General features: G+C 47.4%; 1 protein-coding gene across 3 annotated transcripts in view; it reads left to right on the top strand.

Moving 5' to 3' along the window:
• ARHGAP27 (Rho GTPase activating protein 27) overlaps positions 1–21496 on the top strand; it is a 60614-nt gene that overhangs the window by 30406 nt on the left and 8712 nt on the right. The window contains exons 3-13 of one of the 3 annotated variants that reach the window (XM_035134996.2): positions 2726–3175; positions 6651–6845; positions 8587–8691; positions 9342–9409; positions 10372–10459; positions 11855–11959; positions 13337–13435; positions 16403–16508; positions 18370–18495; positions 18943–19041; positions 20204–20281. In XM_035134996.2, the coding sequence (XP_034990887.2) occupies positions 2726–3175; positions 6651–6845; positions 8587–8691; positions 9342–9409; positions 10372–10459; positions 11855–11959; positions 13337–13435; positions 16403–16508; positions 18370–18495; positions 18943–19041; positions 20204–20281 (1519 nt within the window). Of the gene's footprint in view, positions 1–2725; positions 3182–6650; positions 6846–8586; positions 8692–9341; positions 9410–10371; positions 10460–11854; positions 11960–13270; positions 13436–16402; positions 16509–18369; positions 18496–18942; positions 19042–20203; positions 20282–21496 lie in introns of all 3 variants that reach the window. The other 2 variants (XM_060282318.1, XM_060282319.1) reach the window with 2 other exon arrangements.

Raw genomic sequence — 21496 nt, 5'->3', positions numbered from 1 at the left:
CCAGCTACCCAGGGTTGATTAGAAAGCTGCCATCACAACCCTGTGATCATCATCTGAGCCTCTCCTTTGTGTGCCTCCCCCACGTGAGGTCCGGAGGGTGGCAACCTGAGAACGGGGCCTTTTCTGCAGTGGCTCCGTTTGTGGAATGCTCTCCCCAGGGAGGCTCGCCTGGCACCTTCATTGCATATCTTTAGGCCCCATGCAAAAGCATTTCTCTTCAACCAGCTGTTACTGGGTGGTTATACTTTTGTTTTACAGTATTTTGTATTTTACATTTTTGTTTTGTACTTTTATGTTGTGAACCGCCCTGCGATTTTCTGATGAAGCGGGGTATACAAATTTAATAAAGAAAAATAGGAATAGCCTGGTAAGCTCAGCAGGACCCACTGACAGAGGAGAGGGCTCCCCCCCCCCCAGAGGACATTCTGCCCAGCAAACCTGGAGCCAGCCCTGCCCATATTGTCTTACCTATCATCTCCCCTTCCTTAGATAGAGAGAAATTTAGCACATGAAGCTTCCCTGACATGGAGCTAAGATTATGCGGAGAGTATCACTTTCTTATTTTCAGGCTGAGGCCAGTGCAAGAAAGGTAGTAACCCTAGCTATGAGCCGAGAGATGTGGAAAGCAGGGAGAAGTACTGAACTTGTCAAAGATAAAAGTACAGTGGTGCCTCGCAAGACGAATTTAATTTGTTCCACGAGTCAATTCGTTTTGCGAAAAATTCGTCTTGCGAATCGCAGTTTCCTATAGAAATGCATTGAAATTTCTTTTTTTGCCCATAGGAACGCATTAATTAAATTTCAGTGCATTCCTATGGGAAACCGCGATTTGCAAGACGAATTTTTCACAAAACGAATTTGTCTTGCGATTCACCATCAGATCACCATCAGATCGCAAAAAGCATTCGTCTTGCGAAAAATTAATCTTGCAGGGCATTCGTCTTGCGAGGTACCACTGTAGCTGTTTTGGGAGCTGGATCGAGGGGGGGGGAAGCCACCTTGATATTTCAGGGGCACAGAATAGCTGTTTGGTACTTGGGGTGTAGGTCTGCTTGCTTGGAGTTAGTAATTCGCTTACTGTAGTGTAGAAGATACTACAAATTTCCTTTGCTGTCTCACCGCAGAGCAAACTGACCCCTGGCAACTCCTGTCCACCAGGGAACACAAAACAATAAAAGTTTAATGTTTTAAATGGTTGGTTATATTTATTTACAACATTTATATGCTGCCATTAATAAAAGCTTTCTCTGCGTAGTTCACAAGTAAAAATTTTAAACCATGAAGTGTAAAAAATGGAATGTAACCAAAATGCAAAATAAGCACTGAGGAAACCCCAAACTGAAAAGAAAACTGTAAGGGGAAGAGAGTATAGAGAACCTCCCCCTCTCATCAGAAGCAGCTCCTCCCCAAGCAGCGATGGCAGCGAGGACGGTGAGGAGACCAGTCAGGAAGTGGGGAGAGAGGGCCAGGGCTCTGGCAGCACGGGAGAGCCCCTGCTACACAGGAGGGAGGAAGAGAGGGGGGGGAAAGAGGGGAAAAGGAAAACATGGAGCGTAGACCCTTTCCTCCGGTTCCGGAATTACGCAGGAGAAGGAGGGGGAGGAGGTTTGCTGTCCCAAGACTCTTATGTTGGAGGAAGTCACGGGGCGGTTCAGTGCCGGATTCTGCATCAGAATGAGCAGACATGCTTTTACACACCTGTCTCACTGTAAATAGACTGCACTAATAAAAACTGTTTTAAAAACCGGCATGCGGAACGTCGTTACTCTAGAGTAGTCACAAGAACCCCTGACAAAAACTAAACCTCTTTTGAAGGAAAATCAAAATTGAGGCAGCCTAAAGAAGAGGAAATACTTCAGAACTGGCACAAAAAAAGCAAATTCCCTGGGCAAATGCCGTTTTTATGCTGCATTGCTCTAGATCTTAATTTATATTTCTTTCTTTATAATGGAGCCTTCCTTTCAACTTGTAAAGAAATTTTCTCGATGTAATAGTGTACAGTCTGGCATACAGTTATATGCTTGCACAGGTTTTGTTTTGTTTTGTTTTGTACATGTACCGTTTCCGAAAGTCCTTTGTTTCAGAAGTCTCTTGCTCCATTTCAAAATAGTCGGCCTGTGTCACTTGGTTTTCTTCTAGGTGCTGCATTCAGGTAAGTTTCAGGAAATGAACGGGCTGCCCTCCCCGTGAACCCTCTTTGGATTTCTCAGGTACATCCTTCAATAGACAGAAGAGGTTTGAAAGGGAGAAAGGACTAACAAACCCACTTTTGGAACTGGGCCAGTCATTGTGCACTTGCTTAGGAGGTCTTGGGCAACAATCCCGCTTTCCCAAAAAGTCAAGCCTTTTGCTGTAAGGAAAGTGATGGGGAAAAGCACCAGAAAGTGTGGGGTGGAACTTGTTTTGATGCAGCGTTGTCTGGCCTCCCTGCAAGCAGATCTGAGTGAATGCTCAGGTCGTCTGAAAGCATCCTGAGTTAACATTACCTAATAGGAGAAAATAATAGCGAGGAAATAGCGAGGAATATAGGAAATAAAACTTACAGGAGCTAGATGACAAGGGAAGTTTGGGCGTTACAAAAGAGGAAGATGGTCACATCCAGCTGACCAAACATTAGAAATCCAGCATGTTTATGTGAATTGGAGGCTTTGGGTGTCCTGCCTCTGTGTGTCACGTAATTGTGTGATGATGCAGTTGGCTGACTTCTTTTTCTTCTTATTTGTAGCCTCAGCCAAGCAAGGAGGTAGCTGAAGATCCTGTGTATGTGAATCTCCAGGAGCTGCGGTTGGAACGGAGTCCCTCCACTGCGAGCAAAACTGAATCCATACCCCAGCCCCACCTCAGCAGCCCCCCGGCGAGCTGGGAGACCCACACGGACGCAGAAAGTGGCCGCTTGTTCTATTACAACTCGGCAACTGGCCAAACGACGTGGGAGCTTCCCATTGATGGTCCTGCTTGCGGTGGGAGCCCCCCTCCTTCTTGCTCTCCCTTGCTTGCCCTTAGCCCTGCCACACCTGCCGAGTGGGACCAATATGTAGATGAGGCCAGCGGGCAGGTGTTCTTCTACAATACATCGACGGGCGAGACGTCGTGGGATGCACCCCAAAGGGACGAAACCCTCAATTATCCGGAGATGCAGCCTGCGTTTGTGCCCTACAGCCCTGTGGATCGGAGGGTAAATGTCGGGAAGGGGTCTACTGGGTCTTGGGGTGGGGGGCAAATTCTGATGCAGTGGATAGCCCACAGAAGTCTAGTTCATGTAGTGAGGACTGAGGACAATCTCATAGCTGCCAAGTCTCCCGTTTCCCCCGGGAAACCCCCGTTTTTACTTACCTTTTCCCGATGGTCCCCCGTATCACTTCGTCTCCCGTTTTTCTCCGTTATTTTCTCCTGCCGGCGACCTTTTTTTCCCCCTTTCTGATTTGCCCTTCTATGGGCACAAAAAATGGCCGGCAGCGGCTTCAAAAGTCGCATCTAGACATGACCGGAAGTGCGTAGATGCGACTTCCTGTGTCGGCAGTGGCCATTTTGGTGCCCATAGATGGGCGGGCCGACACCGGAAGTTGTGTCGATGCACTTCCGGTCATGCGTAGAAGCTACTTTTGAAGCCGGCGGTGGCCATTTTTGGTGCCCATAGAAGGGCAAAGCGACACCGGAAGTTACATCGACACAACTTCCGGTGTCACACGGCTGCCGGTCCCGGATTCTGCAGTCCGGGACTTGGAAGGTAAGCAATCTACGTCCAGGGATGAGACGTTGGTGGATAGAAAGTTATGGCCTGGGAAACTGCCTGTGGAAAGACTGGTTGATGAGTGTTGAATACATACATATGGCCTGATTTTCCATGTTAGGAGTAAGTAAGAATTTTTCCTCCAGGGCCATGTGGCGAAGAGGGTCACCAGGGTCCGAATAATTTATCCTTGATGTTGAGGCTGTGTGTGGATTGAGCTTATAAGCAGGGGAGATTTGATTTAAATCAAATCGATTTAAATCACGATTTGAATCACTAGTCAGTCAGACTTGATTTAAATCATTTTTCTACATAAAGACTCATTCTTGCTGGTATAATCTTAATATTTACAACCAGATGAAGGTTTCGTTTTTGGAATAGTAAATTTTCAGAGTAGTTTTTAGAGTTACATCAAAAATTACTGATTTGGTTATACTATTAGAAAATGCATAGATAATTATGAAATTATTGTGAGGTTTAATAAGTTAACTGTTTATATTTGGACTTTTCTGCTATACTTTATTGGAAGGAGAAACATAATCATTTCCTTAATAACAATTTAAACAGTTTATTGAACTAAAACAATAACATTATAGCAGATGTATCCATGTTTGTTAACTGATGTGGTTAAACATTTTTTAAAAAACAAAAACTTAGCACACATGTAAAACTTAAAACAAATCATTATTTCCTGATGAATAGCCTTTGGACTATAGTGTAACTTAAACAGAAAACTATCCTTAGAAAGATTTTCCCTCCAAAGGCATTTTATTTTAAAAATCCAATTTAAATTAAAAAAAATTGATTTAAATTTTAAAATGGTTTTTTTTTTGTTTTTTGTTTTTTAAAAAATCATTGGTTTTTATCCACCCTGCCTTTAAGCTGCCAGTTGGGTCCTTCCTGTTCCAGGAAGTAGGTCATGGTTTGTCTTGTATTTTGGTCCAGATCGTGTACTTTGATCTGTGAGTACATAGGATCTAATTTGTATAGGTCAGGTGGTGGCAGGGTTGGGCGATATATCATCTAAAACCAGTTTCAAGTCCACATCACAATACTGGTTTCACAATTTTTGACCTGGCAGCATATTGCGAATCATGTGTGTGTGTGTGTGTTATGCGAAAATCGCTGTGTGGGGGAAACCATGAAGCCAGCCAATGCTTCTCTTGATTCCTGCAGCCCCTGTTACCTCGGCCGGTTCATCTCTCCGCGGCCTCATGCAGGGGGCAGCGATTCACAAGAATCACCGGCAAAAATCACGATGTGGGAAAAGCCAGCCCATTCCTCTACCTAGTTCTATCCTTATTTCAGACATTGTGATATGTCGGCATATCACAATGTTTAGCTTGGCGGTATATCACGAGGTTGTAAACCAGGTGTCGCCCAGCCCTAGCGGGCAGGGAGCTGTATTGGGCTAGAGCAGGCATCCCCAAACTGCGGCCCTCCAGATGTTTTGGCCTACAACTCCCATGATCCCTAGCTAACAGGACCAGTGGTCAGGGAAGATGGGAATTGTAGTCCAAAACACCTGGAGGGCCGAAGTTTGGGGATGCCTGGGCTAGAGCCTGGGCGCCTCTACCTTAAGCAGGGCATTTTGAGAGGTAGATGCAGTCCCCTGAGGTCACATTGTCAGGTGACCCATTTTTCCTTGGTAGCGCCGCAAGTCACGGTAAGAAAAGAAAATCCAGGGAGGACTCGAAGTTTTGCTTGTTCATCACCTCCTCATCACTTTTAATTTGTATACTGCCTTTCTATCTTACAATACTCAAGGCGGTTTACAAGCTGAAAAAAAACAAAGAATGCACACCTTATAACAATCTGATGCAATACAAAAATGTGATAATATAAAACATGGCTTTAAAGTGAACAACCTACATCGAATAAAGTAACATTCAACAATCATTAGAATAGTATAGAACAGGGGTCAGCAACTTTTTTCAGCCGTGGGCCGGTCCACCGTCCCTCAGACCATGTGGTGGGACGGACTATATTTTGAGGAAAAAAACAGGAACGAATTCCTATGCCCCACAAATAACCCAGAGATGCATTTTAAATAAAAGCACACATTCTACTCATGTATAAACACCAGGCAGGCCCCACAAATAACCCAGAGGTGCATTTTAAATAAAAGCACACATTCTACTCATGTAAAAACACGCTGATTCCCAGACCGCCCGTGGGCCGGAATGAGAAGGGGATTGGGCCGCATCCCTACCCCTGGTATAGAATAATAATATCAGCATATGAAAATTAAACAGAAGTCTAATCTTAACAATTACAATAAATAATTTCTAAACTGCAATCAATAAAACAGACGCAAGCCACAGTGCATAAAATAATACAATACAAATTGAGAAGTAGAGACTGGAGGGTGGGGCAAGGCGGGTAGAAGGAGGCCTCGTCTGGTGAAGTCTCCCCCCTCATGGTTCTTCCTCCAGGGCCAGCTTCCTTATTGGCTCTAACTTCAGGTTCCAATCTCTTGCGAGGGTCAGCTGCCTCCGAGGTTCCCAGTGAGACACTGGGCAGCAAAACTGAACCTAGCAACCTCTCAGCATATGAGTGGGGGACAGGTAGCAAACCCTCCCTTGCCAGTGCAGAATCAGGAGTGCTCTTTAAAGCTCCTGATTGCACGCTGGCAGCCACAGGTCCCCACCTGCCCCACAGGTTGGCAGGGTCAAATTGGGACCCATGGGCCAAAGGTTCCCTGCTCCTGCTATAGATTAGCAGGTGCCCACCCTATCGATCAGGAGAAGGCCTCTGTATTTTATAAGCCTTTGAAAGCACAGTCAGAAATGCCTGCTGCCTTTTTGGTTTGCTCCCTCGCTATCTTCTGGGGGAAGAGTCTCCAAGGAGATTTAAGAACCTCTGAATTATTGTGCGACAATATGCTGTGTGCTGACCTCTTGTCTGAAACCTCCTTCAGCCGCCAACTCCAGAAACTGACTACCCCAACTTTTCTCCCGATGAACTTGAGCCCTACCCTGAAGAAGATTATTCTCCGGTTGGCTCCTACCAGCCGCTGGACGGACTCTGCGTTCCCTCTGCGTACCAAGGCTGGCCGTCCTATGGCAACCAGGAAGGACTGGTGTTTGATGGTGACCAGTATGCCTCCAACCCGGTAAGGAGAGATTGGAAAGCCTGTGGCCTGTGGATGGCGGCTAACAGATTGAGGTTGAATCCTGACAAGACAGAAGTACTGTTTGTGGGGGACAGGAGGCGGGCAGGTGTGGAGGACTCTCTGGTCCTGAGTGGGGTAATTGTGCCCCTGAAGGACCAGGTGCGCAGCCTGGGAGTCATTCTGGACTCACAGCTGTCCACAGAGGCACAGGTCAATTCTGTGTCCAGGGCAGCTGTCTATCAGCTCCATCTGGTACGCAGGCTGAGACCCTACCTGCCTGCAGACTGTCTCGCCAGAGTGGTGCATGCTCTAGTTATCTCCCGCTTGGACTACTGCAATGCGCTCTACGTGGGGCTACCTTTGAAGGTGACCCGGAAACTAAAACTAATCCAGAATGCGGCAGCTAGATTGGTGACTGAGAGCGGCCGCCGAGACCACATAACACCGGTCTTGAAAGACCTACATTGGCTCCCAGTACGTTTCTGAGCACAATTCAAAGTGTTGGTGCTGACCTTTAAAGCCCTAAATGGCCTCGGCCTGGTATACCTGAAGGAGTGTCTCCACCCCCATTGTTCTGCCCGGACACTGAGGTCCAGTGCTGAGGGCCTTCTGGTAGTTCCCTCATTGCGAGAAGCCAAGTTGCAGGGAACCAGGCAGAGGGCCTTCTCGGTAGTGGTGCCCGCCCTGTGGAACGCCCTCCCATCAGATGTCAAAGAGAAAAACAGCTACCAGATTTTTAGAAGACATCTGAAGGCAGCCCTGTTTAGGGAGGCTTTTAATGTTTAAGCGATTATTTTATTTTATTTTTCTGTTGGAAGCCGCCCAGAGTGGCTGGGGAAACCCAGCCAGATGGGCGGGGTATAAATAATAAATTATTATTACTGTATTATTATTTGCCATGGTTTGCCATGCTGTCATTCGTTCAGGGTTGTTGGGAGTTGTCACTCCAGGAGGGAGAACTACAGTACCCAGAATTCTTTGAGGGAAAAGAGTGTGTGCAGAGTCACTAAGCACAGAGGAGGAGGCAGGCATTCCCAGATGGAAATAAGTATAATCTTATTCCCCGCAAAGGCTGCTTTGGCCACCCAGCTGTAAAACTCAGACCTGTTTCCTACTTGCCAGCTGCCTTGTAACACCCCCAAATCTTCTGTGCTTCTGCCCCCTCTGCTACAAACTGAAGAAGGCTGGAGTCTGATCCCCATTTTAACTAGAAAGTGTGTCCTCTTGGCTGGCCTGTTGTTATAGCCATTAGTTGTCATGGGTCACTGAAAAAAAAACCCGCTTTAGGCCTTTGATGCCCATTGAGGAAACATCACTGAACGTTATAGCAAGTGATCATGTTATACAAAACATTGTCGTAAGTGGTCAGTGAAACCATCCACCCTGTAAAAATAACAAATGCCACCTTTTTTAAAGCTGGCAAGATCCTGTGCCTGTTTTAAAAGCTGCTTTGGGGGCAGAAATTCAAGGTGAAGATTCTTCTTCTGATTTGGGGTATTAAGCTTTGAGGAAAGGTTTTTGTTTTTGTTTTTTAAGTCAAAATCCAGTTTTTCCTCTCTGTCTGATAGCCCTTATTAAATGGTATCATGGACTAGTTGATGGCAAGGCTTTTCTTCTGTGGTAATATCAACACAAACGCAGGAATATTTGGGCAGGGCTTCACGGGCGCTGTGGGCTGCTCAGCAGTTTGCGACATGCCCTTGTTCTGTGCTGCTCCTGCTAATAAAAGGATACCTCCCAGGTCACTCCATCCGGCCACCATCACCACAGTACCAGCAGTGGCTCCAGCCTGGACAGCAGCCCTTTTGGAAACTGGTCAACCTTCTCTGGGCCAAAGGAGGGACAGGTAAGGAAAACCCTGAATTGTCTTGGACCGGTGGAAGAATATCCATTGAGGAAGGGATACAGTATATGCAGGCTTCCTGATCTTTGCTGCATTTTGAGCTACAAGGTTAATCTGTGGAAAAGATGGGAGGGTGGGGAGAAATAAATAAGATGCTATAGGGTGGTGAGCTGAGGACCCAATTTCCTTCCGCTTCATAAAGAGTCAGCTGATAACTCTTGTGGCCACAAATCCCACTTCTTCCATTTCTCTTCTGTTTTCTCTTGATTGGTAACTGGGGGGTGATGAAAGCAGAGCTTTGGGGACAAAGTATTTGTGGTATCAAGATTTTAGCAGGAAGTGACAGGATATGCACTGATTGGTGTCAGTCATTCACATAAGTAACAGGAGAGGCCAATTAGAGGCTGTTGAAAGCACATGACTTCCCTGGAAATAAATCCTGGAAACTTAACTTAGTTTCTTAAAAGTGCTGGGAGTTGTAGATCTGTGACAGATAAACTATAGGTCCCAGGATTCTTGCGGGGCGTGCTTCAAATGTATGGTGTGTACACAGATTTTCCTCGGCAAGAGGCTTGTTATTAGGAATGGGAAAGTGTGGGTGAATAATGTTAAGGACAGATTTTAACTACAGCCTTTTCCTCCCCTCCACTCAGTTAAAAACACTTGAAAAGGCTGGGATGCTCTTTCGGACAAAGACTGCTGATAAAGGGAAACGTCAGAGGTAAGAATGATTTGTTTGTGTGCATCTCCTTCTGATCTTGGGGTTTGGGGCAGGATGATACAGGGTCAATCAATCCCGCAGGTATCCTGGATCCAAGCCATTTGAAAACCTCCTCTTTTAAAGCAAAGATGCCCCTCCTTAATTGAGGAGGGGTGTGTGGTTTTGAAAAAAAAGATTTTAATGCAAGTGTGTGTGTGTTTTTAACAATGGAGGCTTGTAGGCCCCATCTTGAATCAGAGGCAGCCTAGTTTCTTTCATGCCAGGGAATGACTTCTTTTGTGTAAACAGAGTTGGGATTTCATTGCAGGATTGTTGTGGGATAAACAGCGCTACACAAAACAGCAGTGCTCTAATTCTGTTTCCAGCTGATTGCAGAAGGGCAGTTCCAAAAGGCCCTAGGGTGGAGAGGACTTTTGTCTGTGCAGCAAAGCATTTCCTGTGTGTGCAGCTCAAGCTCACCATCTTGTCTTCTTCCCACATCTCTCCTTGGACTTTGCTAGTCCTCCTCTGTCTCTTCCTCCTCCCCAGCCCTTCTGTCTCCTCCTTTCTGCCCTGCTTGGACTGCTTCCTTGGAACTGACCTCAGCTTGGCTTCCTGGTTCTGTCTCCACCTCTTCCTTCGACCAAATACCATGGCCTGACTTCCCTCAGTTGAGAAGCCCCACCGAGGTAGTGCTCTTCTGCCTTGCTGACTCTTCATCAGAGGCCCTGAACTTGAGGAGAGGTGCATGGCATGAGACCTTGATGTTGTAATAATTGCATGTGTGAACTCTCCCTAACGCCAAAGTTGGTGGCTGAGAAATGCAGAGCAAGAGGCGGGTGGAAGGGAATCAGGATAACTGAGGGCAGGGGAACCTTTTCCCTTGGAGCAGGCAGAGTTCCTCCCCTCCGTTTCATGCTGCTCAGTTAGCACTGCTCTGTGAATGAGGTTTCCTTCTCTTCCTTCCCTTTCTCCCCTCTTAGGAAGAATTGGAGTTCTTCATGGACAGTCCTGGAAGGCGGTGTCTTGACATTTTTCAAGGACTCAAAACACTCCACGTCTAGCAGTGTGGTGAGTCCTCAGCCCTGGCTTGCTGCCCTAGTTGAAAGGCGGACAGTGGAGGCTGCTCCCAGGGCCGGCCCTACGGCCAGGCTGGGTGGGGCAGGGCACCACGGCGCCGGCCCGCCAGGAGGGCACCGCGAGCTGCGCCCGCCCGCTGGCTGGCCGGTCCGCCGCGCAGCTGCGCCTGTGGCAGCCGCACTGCGCGCACCCGCCCACTGCGCTGGGAAACGGGGCGGGAGGGCGCCGGAGAGATCGCGCTGTGCCTACACGCCCGCCCGCCACACTGGGAAATGGGGCGGGAGGGCGCCGGAGAGATCGCGCTGTGCCTGCTCGTCTGCCCACCACGCAGTAGCGCCTGTGGCAGCCGCGCTGTGCGCTGCGCCCACCCGCCCACCGCGCTGGGAAACGGGGCGGGAGGGCGCTGGAGAGATCGTGCTGTGCCTGCCCGCTTGCCCGCCATGCGGCAGCGCCTGTGGCAGCCGCGCTGCGCGCTGTGCCCACCCGCCCACCGCACTGGGAAACGGGGCGGGAGGACGCCGGAGAGATCCGGCGCACCACGGCGCCAGGGGCGCTTAAGACGGCCCTGGCTGCTCCACCAAACCTCAGCCTTCCCCCACCTGCCTGCTGTCTTATCATTTGTACCCCTCCCATCTGACTGGGTTGCCTGAGCCACTCTGGGCAGCTTCTAGCTTATACCAAAACATAATAAAACATCAAGCATTAAAAACTTCCCTATACAGGTATCTTCTGATGTCTTCTAAAAGTTAGATATTTGTTTATTTCCTTGACATATGACGGGAGGGCGTTCCACAGGGTGTGGGTGCCACTACCGAGAAGACCCTCTGCCTGGTTCTCTGTAGCTTCACATCTCCAGTGTAGGAGCTGCCAGAAGGTTCTTGGAGCTGGAGCCCAGAGTCCGGCTTAACAATGGGGTATACAGGGCCAAAGATGCTTAGAGCTTTAAAGGTCAACACACACACTTTGAATTGTGCTCGGAAACGTACTGGGAGCCAGTGATCTTTTAGAACCCCTCCAGGCTGTCCTAGTTTATTCTGTGATGCTTATCCAAGTCAAGGCTTGGATGTTATTGTTGTCCAAAGGGACTATAGCACAACAAAAGCAGGACACCTCCTACTGCCCAATCTTTGTGGAAGTTGCGGGATTTCAGAAGGAAGTTACACAATATGCACTGGTTGGGAATTAAGCTGTGTGACTACCCCAGTAACATTATGAGCACAAACCATCATTAATGCACAATAAAAAGGGTGTCTGGAAAGCCCCATAATTTCTCTGCAGGGTATAATTTGATGGGTAAGTGGGTGGGATTTTTGTTTTCTCTGTAGTTACGAGCAGTCATAAAATGTGGACTTCCATGCTGCTTCTGTTTCCTACCTTCACCCTCAGAAACATCCCTCCGTGTTGAGTAGCCCTGAGCACACTGTGGACCTTAGTGGAGCAACACTTTCTTGGGCTGCAAAAGACAAGTCGAGCAAAAAGAACGTCTTGGAGGTAAAGGATGCTGGTCCCCATCTCTGCTTCTGTTTCCATAGCAACAGAGGATGGCAATATGCATGGAGGAGGAAGCAACACAGGCCTGTGCTGCTCACCAGGCAATCTGTCTGTTACACATGCCTGAATGTGGCTATTCCTGCAAATATCAATTCAGCAAACTTATCTTCACTGGGAAAAAAGGGAACACGCATTTTTTAAAACGGGCAGACTCTTAAGGCAGTCTAATGCTGATGGTAGAGTTTTGGCCACAAAACCACAACACTCCATCTTCCAAGCATCTTCCTCTATGAAGACTAGACTTATTAAAAGCGAATCCTTTCATTTCCTAAATACGGGCCACTTCTTTAAAATGAAAGTTATGGTTGCCGTGCAATGTGTCTTGCGCTGCGTCAGTTACAAAAGGCAAAGATTAGTATCGGGAGTCCATATTTGTACACGGCAACCTAGTTTCAAGTGGTGGGGAAACCTAGCCAAGTCTTTTTACCTGTAAAAGCCTCTCTCTGGAGCTGCCAGGATACAATGAGCCCGACACTGCAGTCATAGCTCTGTAAGTTGTGTCCTGTGCGTTTCCAGTGACCCCCGTTGGAGCATGAAGGAAACTAGCAGCAAATCCTAGGTGCAGAGAGTAAATCTCACACAATTTAAAAAGGTAAAGGTAAAGGACCCCTGACAGTTAAGTCCAGTCACAGACGACTCGGGGGTTGCGGCGCTCATCGCACTTTACAGGCCGAGGGAGCCGGCGTTTGTCTAAAGGGTTTTAATAGTCCCTTAACCCCACCCTTCTCCAATTTGTGCATTATATGGCAGAGTTGCTGGCTAGAGGGCAGGCCAGAGGGACCCAGGTGGCGCTGTGGGCTAAACCACTGAGCCTAGGGCTTGCTGATCAGAAGGTCGGCGGTTCGAATCCCTGTGACGGGGTGAGCTCCCGTTGCTCGGTCCCAGCTCCTGCCAACCTAGCAGTTTGAAAGCGCATCAAAATGCAAGTAGATAAATAGGAACCGCTATAGCGGGAAGGTAAACGGCGTTTCCATGTGCTGCTCTGGTTTGTCATGCTGGCCACATGACCTGGAAGCTATACGCCGGCTCCCTCGGCCAATAATGCGAGATGAGCGCGCAACCCCAGAGTCGGTCATGACTGGACCTAACGGTCAGGGGTCCCTTTACCTTTTTATGGCAGAGTTGCTGGCTAGAGGGCAAGCTTGGCTCTGAGGTCTGGCACCGTTCACCTTTTAGAAATTTTGAAGTACAGGAATGTCCTCAACGAGAAACCCGTGAGAATTGTACTGAATCTGGGGGGGCGTTTTGCAGAGCTCTTGGGGTTGTGGTGAGCATCTTCTGTCTGGATGTCACAGTCGGATGGTTCCTCTGTTCCAGCTGAAGACACGGGAAGGATCCGAGTACCTGATCCGGCACGATTCAGAGTGCATCATCAGCACGTGGCAGAAGGCAATTGCTGACAGCATCAGTAAACTGGTGAGAGTGGGGCTTGTCCCATGTTTTTATCACAGGCAGGGCCGGCCCACCCATGAGGCAAGATGAGGCGACTGCCTCAGGCGGAAGAATCCACAGGGACAGCAGATCCCGATCTCAATCTTTCTTCCCACCCCTCTTTTTCCTTCCTTCACCCCTTCTCTCCTGTCAAGGAGTAGGGTGCCATTTTGTGGTCTGCCTCAGGTGGCAAAATGTCTTGGGCCAGCCCTGAACATGAGAAACCTCAGTTGGCTTCCTGTCAGATGTTTGTATGGCAGACATAACGTCTTAAGGAGGTAGCAAGGACTTCCAGGAAGAGGGAAGCATAGACCCTGGGGGGAAAGGTAGACCTTATGTTCATCAGGGGGGAAACAAATGTTGAAAACCGCCCCGCCCCCTCAAGTTTTGTGCATCAAGTGTAAACAAGATTGGTCTGAATGTGTCAGGCATCTGTTTGTGTGTACCATGAAAGGCTGTGTTGCAGTTTCCCCCCTGGAAACAATCAAACCAGGAAATTTCATGGTTCCCCCCCCCCATGCCATTTGGATCTGATTTAGTATGTTTATTTGACTTTTCTATTTAGTTTTTTTAAAATGGCCATGTTAGTTTTTCATGCTGTATGAAAACCTCAGAAGTTATTCCAATAGCCCAATATTGCAGCATTAATCTGGTGTTTGAATGTTCTGTTCAAGCAACTTCAAAGCTTTACTTGGAAATTATTCTTATTTTTGTGAATAGTTAAGACATGACACCTCAGTTGCACACAATTCTCTTACATTTTTTTTAAAAGGCTTGATTTACAACTTTGAAATTGCCTAGTTTCATTGATATTGTATCCATGTGCTGTATTACTAATTTTGTGAAACACATATTTAGAAAATGGAAACAAATGCAACACTGGAAAATTTCATTGAATAGTCTTCAGTAAAACTACATTTAAAAGAGAGAGGACGTACACTGAAAAAATTCCATTGTAGAAAATTTCCACCCCATGTTGCTAATTAAAGGCCATTAAATAATTAGTTTACTATTCTGTTTTATTTTTTGCCATTTTGGGGTTTCTGGACGCCAGAATGTTAAGGACCAATTGTAACATGAACTATGCAAGCCAGGGAAAAGTTTATTGCGGCCCGTTGTCTTGATCGGCTTCTACGTGTTATTAAAAACACTGTGTAATTTTTTTAAGAACTAGTTTGTGGGTTGGGGAAGGACAGCTCAGTCTGCTTCTGGTTTGTTTATTCATAAGTCATTTCCTTCCTGTTTCTGCATCATCCTGCAATTTTATTTTTTTTAAAGCAACCTACTAAAATTTGCATGTTGGGTACACATTTTAAAAATAAAACGTGTGTCAATATAATAACGATTTTGCTAACTACGTGTTTATCCAGGAAGAGCAAATAGATTGGTTCACTTAGGAATGTGGACCTAATGAAATCCCTCAGCCTTCCTAGTTTGCGTATCTGTGCTATTTGAAGATCTTTACCATTTCTTCATTGTTTCGTTTTCACAAGAATTCAGTCAGGAAGCTTCCATCAACTGGCAGCCAATTCATGGGAGATATTTTATTCTTCTAGCCACAGGAATGGGAGGAAAATGGCATCCTTGAGAAGACCTGCACACACCCAGTTACGCTTAGGAATTGTCCACATTTGGGCATTGTCAAGCTGTTTGTCCACTTCCCCCCCCATTTGAATTAGACCAGAGTAGCTCACATGTCCACCTATTTGAATTTGTATATGAGGAGAAACTTTGGTCTTTTCCGTTCATGCCAGGAAGTGTTCTATTATACTGCTTTGTTGTTGTTTAGTCGTTTAGTCGTGTCCGACTCTTCGTGACCCCATGGACCAGAGCACGCCAGGCACTCCTGTCTTCCACTGCCTCCCGCAGTTTGGTCAAACTCATGTTCATAGCTTCGAAAACACTGTCCAACCATCTCGTCCTCTGTCGTCCCCTTCTCCTAGTGCCCTCAATCTTTCCCAACATCAGGGTCTTTTCCAGGGAGTCTTCTCTTCTCATGAGGTGGCTGTAGTATTGGAGCCTCAGCTTCAGGATCTGTCCTTCCACTGAGCACTCAGGGCTGATTTCCTTCAGAATTGATAGGTTTGATCTTCTTGCAGTCCATGGGACTCTCAAGAGTCTCCTCCAGCACCATGATTCAAAAGCATCAATTATTCGGCGATCAGCCTTCTTTATGGTCCAGCTCTCAATGGACTCCATGGACAAAGAAAACAGGCATATTATACTGCTTAAGTACCAGCAGAGGCTCTGCACAGATAGCTGGGCAATTTCTGGTACATCTCCCTCATTTTGTTCCCTCAGATTTGCACAAAATGAGAAAACTGCACAAGCAAACCACATTGATTACAGTATTTAACGTAGCTTGCTTGCGTAGACTCTATAGGATGGCAGTGTCTTTAGCTCCCCCCCCAAAAAAAAAGTCTGTTTGGACAAGACTGAGCACCCCCCCAAAAAAAATATATTGAGGGGCCAGATCTTGTGGTGGTATGCTTTGTCGGGCCTTGCAATGGCAGTGTGCCTCACAGCAGTGGTGGGCATGTGTTGATGGGGGCCCCCCAATGTTGGGTGGAACTGGCTGCCTCTGCAGTTTTCTGGTTTTGTGCAAATGTGGGGGATCAAAGGAGGAACTGTATAGTTTAGGAATGTGCAGGAAATAGTCAGGAGCATTGCTGGAGAAGAAATGAAGGTGTTCAGGAAGTAGTGGCTGTGGAACGGAGAGTTGCAGAAAGTGGCGATGGATCCACCTGCCCCCCAAAACACTGAACCAATTGTCTGTGACCCTGATCGGAGTGTTTTGGAGCCCAATTTCCCTCCAGTTTACTGGATGAGCCCCATATCAGGCAACCCCCATATTTTACAGGGATCAAGCGCTGAGAGCGGTGTGGACGATGGCAAATGAAACGGGGATTCAAGCAGCTGTAAACACGCCGTAAAATGTTGTGTTCTCTTCAGCCTACAGATTTCCCTCCGGAAGACAATGAGGAGAATTCATCAGATTTGAGATCGAAGGAACAGCTAGGAAGCAACAGAGAGAAAGAGGGCGAGAAGAAAAGCCCAGGTCAGTGTTAATACTCAGTGCAAATGTTTAGTTTCAAACACAGAAATGCATTTTTTGAATGAAATTTTCCTTGACAAATAGTTCAAACGGTTTATATTTGTCTATTAGTACTATTATTACCATACTTTTCTGTCTATAAGACGCTCCCTTGTATAAGGAACCCCCCTCCCCATTTTGGGGGACTAAATTTTAAGAAAATGAGGGGAGATGGCCCAAAGTTGTTGAGCCTCTCTCCCCACATAGCTGCGGGCAGGAAACACTCCCCAGATCTTTTCCCGCACACAGCGGCATCGGGTGAATTTGTGCTCCCTCCAGCCATCCGGTTTGCAGGAGCGCAACCTCCCCCGATGTCGCCATGCATGGGAAGCGATCCAGGGATCCAGGAAACACACACACACCAGATCGCTACCCGCTCGCTGCGGCATCTGGGGAAGACACGTTCCCGCCAACCGAATGGCTGGCGGCATGGCACTTCTCCCCTCCCCCTCCATGTTTTGGACAACCCCAGGTTTTTGACGTGATTTTTGAGTGAAAAAAACCTCATCCAATACACGGAAAAATACGGTGTTTGTTTGTTTACATTGATATCACACTTCCCCCCCAAAAAAAGCAGCTCAAGGCATTATACATTATTCCCCCCTCCCCTCCTTTTTATCCTTGTGACAAGTAAAAACATACATCCATCCCCCAGTGGTGCAGGAGCTTATTTTTGCACGTCTGTTACTTGGAAGTTTGTCTTGTGCCTTTTGGGAGTGACCTTTCAGCGTGGGGTCTCTGTCGTCACACTTTCCCTTTGCTTGCTCCTCACCTGAGCACAGTCTGGATATTCTTTCTAGCTAACAGAGATCACGCACACACCCCCAAAGATTCTGGACAAGGCAAATAGCATTTTGAGGGTCATGTATGCAGGGCCGTAGGTAGGGGGTGGTGAGGTGGAGCCCTGCCAGCAGCCAGGGCCGTCCTTTCCATTTGGCTTAGTGGCGCGGTGCGCCACGGCGCCTCCCCATCAGGGGCGCTGGGCTGGGGCGCCCAGCAGCCCCGTGCACTGCTCATGTTTGACGCGGCAAGCGAGGCACTGCTGCTGAAGCAGCCTAGCTCTGCCGCTGCCCCTCCTCCGTCGCACTTGCAGGGGGCGTTCGACTGTATCCTCTGCCGTGCGCTGTTCCCGCCATGCCCCCTCGCAACAGCAGGCTTGCAAGGGGACGCGGCGGGAGCAGCGTCCAAAAGGGCTCCTTTTGGTGCGCTGTTCCCGCCACATTCCCTTGCAACAGCAGGCTTGCTAGCCGCCGTTCCAATGGCGCCTAGCAAGCCCGCCCAGGCAAGGGGACGTGGCAGGAGCAGCGCCCAAAAGGGCTCCTTACGGTGCGCTGTTCCTGCCAAGCCCCCTCGCAATGGCAGGCTTGCTCGCCGCCGTTCCACCGGCTCCTAGCAAGTGGGGGGGGTGCCGGAGGGATTTTGCACCACAGCACTGGATACCCTTAAGACGGCCCTGCCAGCAGCGCAGGTGAGGGGTACGCACAAAATCAGCTTTAAAATATGTCCATAAATAAAAATATTGATTATTCCTCATAAGTAAAGGTTTTTAATAGAGGGTGAATTGAATGGGTGGAGGGGGGGTTGGAGGAGAGGCGGAAAGAAGAGCTGATTTGTCCATGGCTAGGGGGCGCGAAATTTGGACGGTTCTGCCAGGGGCACAAGAACCACCTAGCTACAGCTCTGCATGTGTGAAGAGGCCTTTGAAACTATCTTGGAAGAGAAGCTTGCATTTCCTCTTGTAGCTCTTCTCTGAAGCATGTGGGCAAGCTCAGCCTTCAGCAGAAAATCTCCTCCTGTGCTAAAATGCCAAATTCTCCCCCGGCAGCCTCCTGGCATTCATCCACCTCTCTCAACTCGGACAGCGATTCCAGCAAAGTTCGCAACAAACTCCTGAGGTTTCTGCAGAGGCGGCCAACCCTTCAGTCCCTGCGGGAACGAGGCTACATCAAAGGTATAGTCCTGGAAGATCTAAGAGTCCATTTAAAAAAAAAAAGGCTTTGCGACTATGCAGATCAGCCAAGGCCAATTTACAGAGGTTTCAGCCTTTGTATTGCAGCTGTTCAATTGCAACAGTGTACACACCATACATTTAGAACACATTTGAAACGCATTGCTTCCCTCAGAGAATCCTGGGAACCGTAGTTTGCCCTTCACAGAGCTACAGCTTCCAGCAGCCTTAAGAAACTACACTTCCCAGCGTTCTTTGGGGGAAACCATGTGCCATTAATGTATCGTGTGTCCCCAGCCTGCATGTAAGCTAAAGAAGACTGATTTGTTGATAGCTGTCTTACTTTTGCCACACATTTCAAGGATGGCAATGAGATATAAATAGAAAGGATATTTTTGGATCGTGTTTCTAACCTGATTTCGTGTGGGGTTGTTTGCTTCTTTAATCCAGATCAGGTGTTTGGATGCCCTCTGCAAGTTTTGTGCGACCGTGAGAAGAGTACCGTGCCTCAGTTTGTGAGGCAGTGCATCTGCACTGTGGAGAAGAGAGGTACACATTTGTATGCCCCCAAATAAATTAAAATTATGTGCCCATTATCCCCAGTTCTGTGGCTTGGACACATTGTGCAACTTCAGCAAAATTTGCAAAACTTCTTCTGTTTTGTGCCATTCATATTAACTGGTTTTGCTGAGTCATGGGAAGTCTTGAGAGACGATTCTTCTTCTTCTTCTTCTTCCTCTTCCTTTTCCTCTTCCTCTTCCTCTTCCTCTTCCTCTTCTTCTTCTTCAACCCAATCCAGTGGAGGCTGCTCTGTTGAGGCACATGGGCATAACGCCCACCAATCTCAGTCTGCCCTCGGCCACCCCCCACCTGCCTGCCCTCCTTGCTTACCCCCCTGGACTGATGGTAACATTGCTTATTTATTGGCTTCCTCCACCTTAGTCTCAGTGTTGCCCTTGAGGAACTCAGCAGGGAACTCTGCATCTCATTGCCTGCAGCTCCACCTACTGTTTGGGCTCCCTTCCATTCACCCTGCCAATCCAAAAAGGGCAGAAACCATGACTAACCTAATCCTTGTAGCAGTCAAGAAAAATGCCAAAACATGTGGGCCCGGTGACATCTCGGAAAGGAGCTGAGCAGCAGGATTTCCAGAGGTGCTTAGCTCCTTGAGAGCCAGTGTGGTGTAGTGGTTAAGAGCGGGAGACCTTAATCTGGGGAACCGGGTCTCCGCTCCTCCACATGCAGCTGCTGGGTGACCTTGGGCTAGTCACACTTCTCTGAAGTCTCCCAGCCCCACCCACCTCACAGAGTGTTTGTTGTGGGGGAGGAAGGGAAAGGAGAATGTTAGCCGCTTTGAGACTCCTTTGGGTGGTGATAAAGCATGATATCAAATCCAAACTCCTCCTCCTCCTCCTCCTCCTCCTCCTCCTCCTCCTCCTCCTCCTCCTCCTCCTCCTCCTCCTCCTCCTCCTCCTCCTCCTCCTCCTTCTTCTTCTTCTTCTTCTTCTTCTTCTTCTTCTTCTTCTTCTTCTTCCTCTCACTTCCCACTGAAGGAAAATATGTTGTGCAAAGGAAGGGAGATGCATGCAAATACCCATAATTTGCATGATACCGTTTTCAGGCTCAGACTTAGTTTGAGTCATATTGTTCGTGGCAGTACTTTTGCTCTCATGGGCCTTTAGTATAAGAGCTGTAATTTCTCCTCCCGCAGGTTTGGATATCGATGGACTCTACCGGATAAGTGGGAATCTGGCGACGATACAGAAACTGCGCTACAAGGTGGACCACGGTAAGGGACTCCATAGATTCAGCTTGGCAGGGGACAAAGCTTAGCAGTACAATGTTCCCCTTGTGTGCAGAAGGTGCCAAGTTCAACCTCTAGCATTGTGTGTGTGTTTTTGGAGAGAGAGAGAGAGAGAGTTCTAGAAAGGGTATTACAGGTGAAACTCGGAAAATTAGAATATTGTCAAAAAGTGCATTTATTTCAGTAATGCAACTTTTAATTTTTTAATTTTTTCTTTTCATTCTTACAAATGCTTTCTTTTGGAAATTCCACAGTAATAAAACAAATACTTACAATAATACAAAAATAAACATCGCTATTACGTTTCATTAATTACATTCCATTTATAATTGACCCGCCTAACGACAAATAATTATAATTACAACAAATAAAGGCTTGACATATCTTGCTTTGCATGTCATGCATCTATCTCATATATTGGTTTCACCTTTTAAGTTGCATTACTGAAATAAGTGCACTTTTCGACAATATTCTAATTTTCCGAGTTTCACCTGTATTTATGTGGATTATTAGTATTGTTATTCTAAACCACTAAGCCTCTTGGGCTTGCCAATCAGAAGGTCAGCGGTTCAAATCCCCATGACGGGGTGAGCTCCCGTTATTCGGTCCCAGCTCCTGCCTACCTAGCAGTTCGAAAGCACGTCAGTGCAAGTAGATAAATAGGGACCGCTCCGGCGGGAAGGTAAACGGTGTTTCCGTGCGCTGCTCTGGTTTTGCTAGAAGCGGCTTAGTCATGCTGGCCACATGACCCGGAAGCTGTCTGCGGACAAACGTCGGCTCCCTTGGCCAGTAAAGCGAGATGAGCGCCACAACCCCAGAGTCGTCCGTGACTGGACTTAACGGTCAGGGGTCCCTTTACCTTTACCTTTTACTGCTCTACATGCAAATCAGGGCAGTTCACAGCATAAAGATACAAGATAAAAGCACAAAATTCATAATAAAAACAAGATCCCTACGCACAATTGTACTGTGATAGTAAAAAATGAAAGAGCAACTTGTTGCTTTTACCCTAAGGCCTCAGGGTTTAAAACAGCTTAAAACAATTTACAATACCTGAAATAAGGTGGTTCCTAAAATATTTATATCTTAGTTGTCAAAAGCTCTACAATTCTATGATAGATTCATAGAGTTGTTTCTAGACCTGCTGCTCTCCCATGTTCACAGCCAATCAGAGTTGCCCAAGTGGTGGAACTGAAGCTG

The sequence above is a fragment of the Zootoca vivipara genome, chromosome 13 (assembly GCF_963506605.1).
Source record: "Zootoca vivipara chromosome 13, rZooViv1.1, whole genome shotgun sequence".
Taxonomy (NCBI): domain Eukaryota; kingdom Metazoa; phylum Chordata; class Lepidosauria; order Squamata; family Lacertidae; genus Zootoca; species Zootoca vivipara.
This window is presented reverse-complemented; position numbering and strand designations above follow the sequence as displayed.